General features: G+C 50.4%; 1 protein-coding gene across 1 annotated transcript; it reads right to left on the reverse strand.

Moving 5' to 3' along the window:
- Positions 1-627: 627 nt before the first annotated feature.
- Positions 628-10,952, reverse strand: LOC128420010 (keratin, type I cytoskeletal 10-like). The gene is made up of 2 exons (XM_053401352.1): positions 10,146-10,952; positions 628-2,248 (listed from the first exon to the last, which is right to left on the reverse strand). Exon 2 carries the CDS (start codon positions 2,236-2,238, stop codon positions 1,768-1,770), a length of 471 nt encoding a protein of 156 aa, XP_053257327.1. The 5' UTR covers positions 2,239-2,248; positions 10,146-10,952; the 3' UTR covers positions 628-1,767.

The following is a 10,952-nucleotide window of genomic DNA, read 5'->3' on the forward strand; positions in this document are numbered from 1 at the left end:
TTAGAACGTGTATCGTTTTATTGTTGGTAGCCTCTCTGAGCCCGGCTTCGGCTGGGGAGGGCGGGATATACCGTAAATAATGTATTATTATTATTATTGTCCAGGCCCCCAGAGGGAGGTGTTCTGCAGAGCTTAGCTGCCCATCCCTCTCTTCCCCTAGAAGCCGGGGAGACCAGCAGCAGAGCTGGGTGGCCCCTTTTGGGTTCTCCTTGAGGTGCCCACTTCACCCAGCCTCTTGGGAGTGAGGGGTTGACGTGTTGCAGTTGCTCAAGTAAAGGGAGTGTGAGAGGCTTCTTTTGGGCACCCTACCCTTTGATGCAAGGGATCCTCCACCCCTGTTTTAAAACTTCTACCTTCACCAGGGGTGGCCCCTGCCTTTACGCCGCCTGAGGCCAAAGTGAAAGGTCTGCTCTGCTGCCGAAGTCTCCCTGCCCTGCCAAAGCTATGGGCTGTGTGGCAGTGCCAGCAAAGAGCGGACAGCAGCACCGGGTTCCGGTTAGAACTTGTAAGGTTCTGGCGAGATTTCTCGTCGTGTTGCAGGAATTTAGGTATAGGTTGGGGGGGGTTGCCCCTCCAAAGATATCATGCACATGTAGCCCACTACCAAAAGCAGCACAATCTCTTTTGTGACTTTTGTGATTTGCCCCCACAAACTTTTCATGACAGTTTCTTCCTATCTGTTCAAAGGGCCTCTGCTGCACGATACCAAATGTAAGAATTCACTGATTAATGTATCTATGTCCTGGCTCACTGGGAAAACTTCAGAAATTCCTATAGACATGTGAGCTCAGCTACTCAGCAGCCCCTCTGCCTGAGTGATAATTCCTGGCATCCTGATACCTGAGTGCCAGACAGGTAGCCATTCCAGAAATAACAAACCCAGATGAAGACAAAAGGATGTGATTAACTTGGCTGGGAAACAGGGAGATGTAAATATCTTTTTTGTTACACTTGATGGGTGTTTGGTGGAGGGCAAGGGGAACCATGGGGCAGGGTCCAGGATGCTCAGATTACTGCCACCAAACCTCCCCTTTCATGATGTAGGCATGATGTATTAGTGATGTAGTTTAGGGGGGATGTAACATGGGGATTAGCAGCTAATAAAATTTGGGGGGCTCTTTTGTTGGGGGCTTCCATCTTGTTCCACCTTGTGGCAGGTGGGAGTCCGGTCGCAACAGTCTTCAATAAAGACCAAGCCTACTGGCTGCTGTTTTGCTCTGGTATTCCTGGCTGGTGTCCTTGTTTTTTGTCCAAGGGAGCCTTCAGATTTCTCCGTTAACAATTGGAAGCCGCCACCGCTTCTCCACTGGCAGTGGGGCACCGGCATGGGCACTGCCTCTTGGGGTGTCGCTGCCTTAGCCCACCTCATGAGAGCCAGTGTGGTGTAGTGGTTAGGAGCAGTGGACTCGTAATCTGGTGAACCGGGTTCAATTCCCCGCTCCTCCACATGCAGCTGCTGGGTGACCTTGGGCTAGTCACATTTCTTTGAAGTCTCTCAGCCCCACTCACCTCAGAGTGTTTATTGTGAGGGAGGAAGGGAAAAGGAGATTGTTAGCCGCTTTGAGACTCCCTAGGGTAGTGATAAAGCGGGATATCAAATCCAAACTCTTCAAACTCTTCATGGGCAGGCTGGCCCTGACCTTTGCCACTGCTGAACCTCACACCAGCCTCTTTCTCACTACAAGCTACCACCAACGCCATCCTTCACAGCACAGCACACAATGCCCTCCAGGGCCTGCTCCTCTCTGGGGACGATAGGGCTCTGCCTCAGCCCTGGAGCAGGAGGCAGGTGACGCCCCACACCACGGGGGAGAAGGTCAGGAGGGTCCCTGCCTGGGGGTCCTTGGCCGCTTGACTGTAGAGCTCGCCTTCCATCATGGGGTCCGACCAGTTGGGGTTCTGGAATCCGGGCTGCGACATCTGCTTGCCAGCCGACGAAGAGCCTTGCCCTCCTCGGGAGAAGCGAGACCTCCCGAGGGAGCTCAGGCCGTATCCCACGGCTGCCCCCACTGCTGCGGCCCCTGCCACTTTCGCGCCGCGGCTGCTGCTGGAGCTTTGCCCACTACTGCTGCTGCTGCTCTTTGGCAGGGAGTGGAACCCGCCACGCGATGACCCTCCGCTTTTGCTGCCACCTCCACCACCTCCTCTTCCTCCTCCCCTGCGGCAAAAGGCAGGCTCGCTGACGAGAGCGACCAGGAGCACCACGACCCAGTACCAGGCAGACCAGCTCTTCCTCATGGTGTTGTATCTGAAACAGAAAAAGAAGGTGAAAGATCCTAGAATTGTAGAGTCGGAAGCGACTTCCAAGGTTCATCCAGTTGTAATAAACGAAAATCTGCCCTTATTCCCTTATGGGGGACCCAAGAGCCCTTATAGAGTCCTTTGCAGGTTCTCCATCGGTTGGAGAAAAACAACAAAGGCCAACCAGAGAATATTGAGAAGCAAAGCAGCTCGTAAGCCTGATCTTTATTGAACTGTTGCAACAGGGTGCTCCCCTCACATGCAGGAAAGGAGGACCCAGAACCCAGGTGTGCCCGCCCTTATATAGACATTTAAAATTGCCTGCTCTGGAGTCCACGACCACCCCTAGAAATATCATACATACATCACAGAAGGTGTGTAGCTCAAGACCACCACCCCCGACACATCAAACCTATATCACAGAAAGGGGTGGTCTACAGCAGAAATCTGAGTGCATTGTTTACCAGAAATCTGAGCGCGTTGTTTACCTCCTGTCTGGCAGGTTACCTGTTAATGTTTACTGGATTGATACCCTGGGGAGCCTGGCCAGTCTTTTGTAATGATAAATACTTAGTACCTGAGCCAGGTCACAGGCTCACATTATTCATAGACAGACATACCCTTAAGACAGGATTTGTGAAGGAAAAGACAGTGGGGAGGCTTTTCCATTTTCCTTTGACTTTGCAGAGAAAACATTTGGTCAGTTTGGGAGCCAAAATGGCTTCATGGCTGTTTTCCTGTGCTGCTTCAGACATGTGGTTTATGTATTTATGTACGTGTTTGCTTGGTACATTTATGAACATTTGTTATATATATAAGACCTTAATTTTTTTATTTCACAGTCCAGCAGCAAAGCAGGAAACTCAGCTCTCTGGGTTCTCTGCAGGCCCTGAAGGATGTTGGGCCTGAAGTCCAGCCCTCATGGCACCGCTGTGCTCCATGGGCAGACCAGAGCTGAGAATCCATTCCCCACATTGCTGCATTGCAGCTGCACTGCAGTGGTCAGTTGGCAACCCTAGCAGGCAGGTGGCTGTGCTGGCTGGGACTGATGGAGGTTCTGGGCCAATGCACCAGGGGTGGGAAGGCAGACCTGGGCTGAGGCTTTAGCTGAAAGCGTCAAGTTAGCTAGAGCAGACATAGGCGAACTCCGGCCCTCCAGATGTTTGGGACTATAATTCCCATCATCCCTGACCACTGGTCCTGTTAGCTAGGGATGATGGGAATTGTAGTCCCGAACATCTGGAGAGCCGGGGTTTGCCTATGCCTGAGCTAGAGGGAGCCAAGGGAAGACCTTGGTGGGCTCTGTAGCTGTAGCAGAGCACAGTAGGCTAAAGCAATAATCCTGGCCTTTTCCCTGCAGCCTGAGTGACTCCCCACAGAAGAGTCCTGGATTCTAACCCTGCCTGCTCCTGAGAGAGTTGCAGCCATTCTGGGATGCCTCAGCTTAGAGGTGGCATCCTGGCAAAGTCTGGCATGGAATGTGTCTCAGGCACAAAAAGGCATTTGCTTTACTGGTTTCCAGGCAGAAGGTTGGTTTATGTGGCCGCCGAGACCACGTAACACTGGTCTTGAAAGACCTACATTGGCTCCCAGTACGTTTCCGAGCACAATTCAAAGTGTTGGTGTTGATCTTTAAAGCCCTGAATGGACTCGGTCCAGTATATCTGAAGGAGAGTCTCCACCCCCATCGTTCTGCCCGGACGCTGAGGTCCAGCGCCGAGGGCCTTCTGGTATTTCCCTCACTGCGAGAAGCAAAGCTATAGGGAACCAGGCACAGGGCCTTCTTGGTAGTGGCACCCGCCCTGTGGAACGCCCTCCCACTAGATGTCAAAGAGAACAACAACTACCAGACTTTTAGAAGACATCTGAAGGCAGCCCTGTTTAGGGAAGTTTTTAATGTGTGACATTTTAATTTATTTTTAATCTTTGTTGGAAGCCGCCCAGAGTGGCTGGGGAGACCCAGCCAGATGGGTGGGGTACAAATAATAAATTATTATTAATATGATGATGATGATGAAGAAGAAGAAGAACATCAGAACACGAGAAGAGCCTGCTGGATCAGGCCAAAGGAGCCCCATCTAGTCTAGCATCCTGTTTTCACAGTGGCCAATGAGCAGGATCCCAGAATAAGAGCCCTCTCTCCCCTCATGTGGTTTCCAGCAACTGGTGTTCAGGGGCATCGCTGCCTCCAACTGTGGAGGCACAACAGAGCCATCCTGGCTAGTAGCCAATGATTGCTTAATAATCCTCCATGGATTTGCCCAATCCGCTTTTAAAGCCATCCAGGTTGGCACCCACCACTTACTCCCAAAGCTACAAAGTTCAACTCTGCACTGCGTGAGAAATCCTTCCTTTTAACTGTCCAGCCCTCAGCTTCATTGGTTGCCCAGAAGGCCGAGTTTTTTGAGAGAGGGAGGAAAGCTTTTCTCTAAACACTTTCTCCAAGCCAAACGTCTATCATGTTGCCTCGCCACTTTCCCTGCAAAAGCCTCCTCTCTCACGGAAAACCCAGATTGCCGTTTGTTCTGTAAAGGTAAAGGGACCCCTGACCATTAGGTCCAGTCGTGGCTGACTCTGGGGTTGCGCCGCTCATCTCGCTTTACTGGCCGAGGGAGCCGGCGTACAGCTTCCGGGTCATGTGGCCACCATGACTAAGCCGCTTCTAGTGAACCAGAGCAACGCACGGAAACACCGTTTACCTTCCCACTGGAGTGGTACCTATTTATCTACTTGCATTTTGACGTGCTTTCGAACTGCTAGGTTGGCAGGAGCTGGGACCGAGCAATGGGAGCTCACCCCGTCGTGGGGATTCAAACCGCCAACCTTCTGATCAGCAAGTCCTGGGCTCTGTGGTTTAACCCACAGCGCCACCCTGATTCAGCATCAAAAGCAGGTTTTCTTGGGGCATGCGGTAGGCAGGGCAAAGAAAATGGAAAAAGTGCTCAGACATGAACCAGGAAAGCACAGGCCTGTGCCTAGAAAGCGCAGGGGAAAAGTTACGTGTGGATGAGCCCTTACTGGCTCTTTCCTGTAAACTGAAAAGTCCCTGCACTCAACACAATAAGCCAGGCCTAATGACAGGGCAGAAGCTTCTGGGAACAGCAGCACAACAAAGAGGGTGAAATTGCTGAGCCATTGGCCCTCCAGGGCTTGCCACTCACATGACTCATTTGCACAAAAGCCTGAGTCCCAGGAAAGAAAACAATACTCCAGTCCAAACACACACACACACCCTTCAGCTGCTGTGACCCACAGGCCAACTGCCAGAGGCCACTGGCTCAGCAGTTCTCTGCTGTTGCCCCCAACCCCCCCAACCCCCCAAACCCTTTAGCAAAAACTCCAAAAGGCAAGAAGTTGGAGTGACTCACCTGAGGGGCCACTTGGGGGCAATAAAGTCAAGTCAAGTCAAGTACCATATTTTTCGCTCTGTAAGATGCACTTTTCCCCTCCTAAAAAGTAAGGGGAAATGTGTGTGCATCTTATGGAGCGAATGCAGGTGGGAGGCCCCAAGAAAAGCCCCCAAGAGCTCTGCGCGCTCTTTAAAGGGAGCTCTTGGGGGAGCCTTAATCCCACTGTCCGGGAGAGGCTGCGCGCGGCTATCCCATAAGCGAACGCCCATAAGTGCAACCCCAACGGCACAGTCACCTGCCAAAAGGCAGAAGAGGCGAGCAATCCGCCTCATCTCTGTGGGTTTCCAGTGAGGGCAGGATCCTGTAGCATACTTCCGCGACAAAAAATCAAATAGAGGAATTTAGCTACTGTCTTGGTGAGCTCCTGGTCTTTCCCCTGTAATAAGAAGTGCATAACCTCCATCTCTGGTTTCCCTGTTGGAATACATAGATGGTCTAGAAATTGTTGGCAGAGATCATCATACATTTTACATTTAAGGGCGATGTGAGCTAGAGTTTCCACCAGGTGGGCATTGCATGGGCAGATCCTGTCTCCTTCTGCCAAACCCGCAAACCTACCCCAAAGGAGGTTAGAAGGATTAGAACTGAACCTAGCCAGCGGAAAGGCCCTTCTTTCTTGCGGATTAAACAAAAATTGTAAATAATTAAGATTAAATTCCTGCACCCTAGAGAGTCGAAAATAAAGAGGGGAGCATGTTTTTTTTCTGCAGCTGAGATTAGTTCCTGGCGATCTATGTCCCACAGCCTAGTTTTTAACATGGTTTTGGCGAATGGGAAAGCCACAGCGCCCAGGAGATTCCTCTGAAAGCCCGAGTTGCCAGATCTTTGTGCAAAACAGTTGTAGCCCTGGGGAACTATGGAACTTCCTCCTGCAGGAAGCAGTGGTGGCCACCAGCCCAAGGTAAAGGTAAAGGGAGCCCTGACCATTAGGTCCAGTCGTGGCCAACTCTGGGGTTGCGGTGCTCATCTCGCTTTATTGGCCAAGGGAGCCAGTGTACAGCTTCCAGGTCATGTGGCGAACCAGAGCAGCGCACAGAAACGCCGTTTACCTTCCCACTGGAGTGGTACCTATTTATCTACTTGCACGTTGAGGTGCTTTCGAACTGCTAGGTTGGCAGGAGCAGGGACCGAGCAACGGGAGCTCACCCCGTCGCGGGGATTCGAACCACCGACCTTCTGATCGTCAAGTCCTACCACCAGCCTAGATGGCTTCAAATGAGGATTAGACAAATTCATGGATGACTCTGTTCTGCCTCTACAGCTGGAGGCAGCACACCAATTGCTGGAAGCCACAGGCTGAGAGAGTTGCCCTTGTGCTCAAGTCCTGCTTGCAGGTTTGCCAGAGGCATCGGACTAGACGGCCTGATCCTCAACACAAATTCCAGCTTGTCAATAACCTTCATAAACTCTACTCCACCCACGCGCCGTGACACCCAGCTGTGCGTCACTCCATCCGCCGTTTCCATGGACAACATTGGAGACGGGGCTGAAAGGGCGGAGCAGAAGAGATGACCTCTTCCATGGTCAGAGCCACCGTTCGGGCCGTGAGCAAGAGGAAGATTCAGGCCCCTAGAGCCGCCCTTACACTGACCCCATCTGCTGTGCAGAAGATAAAACAACTGTTTAAAGACAAACCTGACCATGTAGGCGTTAAAGTTGGTGTCCGTACAAGAGGCTGTAATGGACTTTCTTATACAGTGGTACCTCGGGTTATAGACACTTCAGGTTACAGACTCCGCCAACCCAGAAATAGTACCTCAGGTTAAGAACTTTGCTTCAGGATGAGAACAGAAATCATGCTCTGGTGGCACAGCAGCAGCAGGAGGCCCCATTAGCTAAAGTGGTGCTTCAGGTTAAGAACAGTTTCAGGTTAAGAACAGACCTCCAGAACGAATTAAGTACTTAACCCGAGACTAGAATACACAAAATTCAAAGGGGGACTCTGATGAGGAAGTAGTACAGGATGGTGTTAGAGTGTTTACTGAAATGAAAGCGCAACTCACACTTCTAGGAACTGAAATGGACTATATAGAAGACAAACTGTCCGGTGAATTTATTTTCAATAACCCAAACATCAAGGGAACGTGTGGTTGTGGAGAAAGCTTTAACATTTAAAACATCAGGACTGTAACTTTTAAGACCACAAAACTGCTTTCTGAAGTAATCACTCAGTGTGTGTGCGTTTTCACATCTTTAGGCTTTGTAATATACAGGAGAATAAAAGTACTGTGTTTTGAAAGTGAACAAACAAACAAACAAACTCTACTCCAGGTCTGACCAACGCAAAATGGAGTAGTTCTATTACTTCCCTTGATCTAGAATTGCGATAGCTTTTCCTGCTACTTCATCACATTGTTGACTCATGTCCTGCTGTCAAGCCAGCTGACCCCCCTCCAAATTTCTGCATCTGGTTATCCATGCCAAAGTGTCCCTATTGAAATTTATTTGAGTGCAGTTTGGGCCAGTAATGTTCCATTAAAAGGCAGCCTGGCTGTGCAGGGCCTTGATAGCTTAGGGAAATCCGAGGCCCTTTACCTCAGTGGTGGGAGCCCCCTAACTTACAGCATAAAGGTTTCCCCCTTGTATAGGTCAGGCCTCTGACTCGCGACCTGTGCCATGTCATTTGTGCTGAATGTACTGCTGTCGCCGGGGTTTTGTTTCCAGTGAGAAAAATGTCTTGCGACAAGGGAAATATGAGAGCGCTGATTCCCGATGAGCTTTTGACTTTACGCTCCTTGAGGATTAATAATCCATAAAGCATGTGAAACCATGTGTGTGTGTGTGTGTGTGTGTGTGTGTGTGTGCGCATCGCATTTCTTAAGTGCAAATGTGGAGCAGAAGCAGAGCAATTATTGTGAGATTAGAGTCACGTTCATTTCCCCGTCCTAACTAGACATGAGCTCAATACCATGTTGCAGAGAATCAAAGCGGATAAGCATATCGTTGTAGGTTTGGGCTGGGGGAGGGTCTGTCTGCATGATGCCCCAAGTCCTTTCTAATTCTTGGGGTCCAGTATTGGGCGGGGGAGGGAGAGGTAGAAGGTATGAGAGCAAACTTGGCACACCAAGTCAAGCATCATGATTATCCTAACCAAAGCAGATGCTCTGTGCCATAGAGCAAGTGAATGGGCCTTTTACACACACACACACACACACACACACACACACACACACACACACACACGACAGAGAGAAACTTGAAGGCATTGGTTTGTGTCCTACTCTCCAAAGCAGGAGAAGACAAGCTTGCTCATTTCCCATGTGACAGCCCTTAGTGTTCTCTTCTCCAGGCTAAACATACCCAACTCCCTCGACTGTTCCTCATAAGGCTTGCCTTCCAGACCCTTGTTCATCTTGGCTGCCCTCCTCTGCACACATTGCAACTTGCCAATATCCTTCTTAAACTGAGGTGCCCAGAACTGGACACAGGACTCCAGGTGGGGTCTGACCAAGGCGGAATAGAGGAGGAGTATAACTTTCCTCAATGTGGACACTTGACTTCTGTTGATGCCACCTCAAATGGCATCAGCTTTTTGCTGCTGCATCACACTTTTGACTCATGTTAAGCTTGTGGTCTATTAAGATCCCTAGATTGTTTTTTGCATGCAAGCTGGATGTCCCAAATCTTATATTTGCGCAGCTGGTTATCTCTGCCTAAGTGCAGAACCTCACATTTGTCCCTATTGAAGCGAGATCTGTCAGGATGCTAATGCTGTGAACCCCTCCATTTTATGCTCAGGTTGTATATATGTTTAAATACAACTATATATCCTAAAGACACCACAGTCTCGGCTGATCTTCATTCCAATGAAACCAAACCTAGAACCCTTGGAATCTCTCAGCACTCCAAGTTTGGGTTGGTGTGCAACAATATAATAGCAAGTGCAAGGGAGGCTATTTGTCTCCACCGGACCTTCCCTCCCTAGCTGGGATCTTCATGGAAATCTGTTGTGTCCCCCCCCCCCAATGCTGCAATTAGGTACAGGTAAAGGTACCCCTGCCCGTACGGGCCAGTCGTGTCCGACTCTAGGGTTGTGCGCCCATCTCACTTAAGAGGCCGGGGGCCAGCGCTGTCCGCAGACACTTCCGGGTCACGTGGCCAGCGTGACGAAGCTGCTCTGGCGAGCCAGCACCAGCGCAGCACACGGAAACGCCGTTTACCTTCCCGCTATAAAGCGGTACCTATTTATTTACTTGCACTTAGGGGTGTTTTCGAACTGCTAGGTGGGCAGGAGCTGGGACCGAAAGACGAGAGCTCTCCCCGCCGCGGGGATTCGAACCGCCGACCATGCGATCGGCAAGCCCTAGGTTTTACCCACAGCGCCACCCGCGTCCCATGCTGCAATTAGTGAGAGGAAAAGAGTGGTAGGTTGGAATAAGCACAAACTCTCAGGAAGCAAATTGTTTGGATTGCAGCTGAAGTGTTAAAACCCCCCAAAGGAAGGCAGAAAACTCACAATCTAAACCAGCAGGTAAGAAAGTCCATTGCACTTACTTTCTCCTAGGAGCAACCACCAGCGGCGGATGAGGACCCTCAGAGGCAAAGGATCTCTGCCTGTGAAAGGCTGCTGACAGCGTGAATCCTCTGTGAGCTGGAAACAGAGTTGTTGCCAGAGAACATCAGGGCTCCCCAGAATGGAACAAAAGCTTGATGCCTCATCGCCACCTGACTGGTCAATGGAGCAAGCTAGGCTCTTTAGACAGTCATCCTGCACAACTCGTGACCCACCCACACACACAAAATGTTCAGTATCCTGGCCAAACAACACATCCAGGAGGCTTATCAAGGCCCTGTGGAGCTGCCACAGGTCAGTGCAACCTGCAAACTGGGTCATCTTGAGTTGTACAGGGCTGGTTCACACCCAGTGGATTTTCTCAGAAGAGGGTTGTGACGGAAAAGTTTGTTTTTGATGGCAGGTTGGGTCACCAGGTGTTTTCCTTTTTCCCTGCCAGCAAATGGTTAACCAACGGCAGCTTCTGATTGGCCAGGGTTCCAGGAGGGGGAGTTGAAAAGGAGAGGATGTTGAGCAGGCTTCATCAACCTTTGCCCTCCAGATGTTTTGAGACTACAATTCCCATCATCCCTGACCACTGGTCCTGCTAGCTAGGGATCATGGGAGTTGTAGGCCAAAAACATCTGGAGGGCCGAGGTTGAGGAAGCCTGATTTTGAGAGACAGTTTTTTAGGTTGGGATAGAGGTTGGGAGAATAGGTTGGGAGATAGGGAGTAAGAAGAGAGAGAGTTGGTTCTGGGTAGAAACATCCACTCTGAGGAATATTTCAAAACTAGAAAAAGGAGTCTC

The sequence above is a fragment of the Podarcis raffonei genome, chromosome 8 (genome assembly GCF_027172205.1).
Source record: "Podarcis raffonei isolate rPodRaf1 chromosome 8, rPodRaf1.pri, whole genome shotgun sequence".
NCBI lineage: Eukaryota > Metazoa > Chordata > Lepidosauria > Squamata > Lacertidae > Podarcis > Podarcis raffonei.

Excerpts from the sequence above, each read along its gene's own strand:
- LOC128420010 (XM_053401352.1), bottom strand. The coding sequence starts at position 2,238 with ATGAGGAAGAGCTGGTCTGCCTGGTACTGGGTCGTGGTGCTCCTGGTC.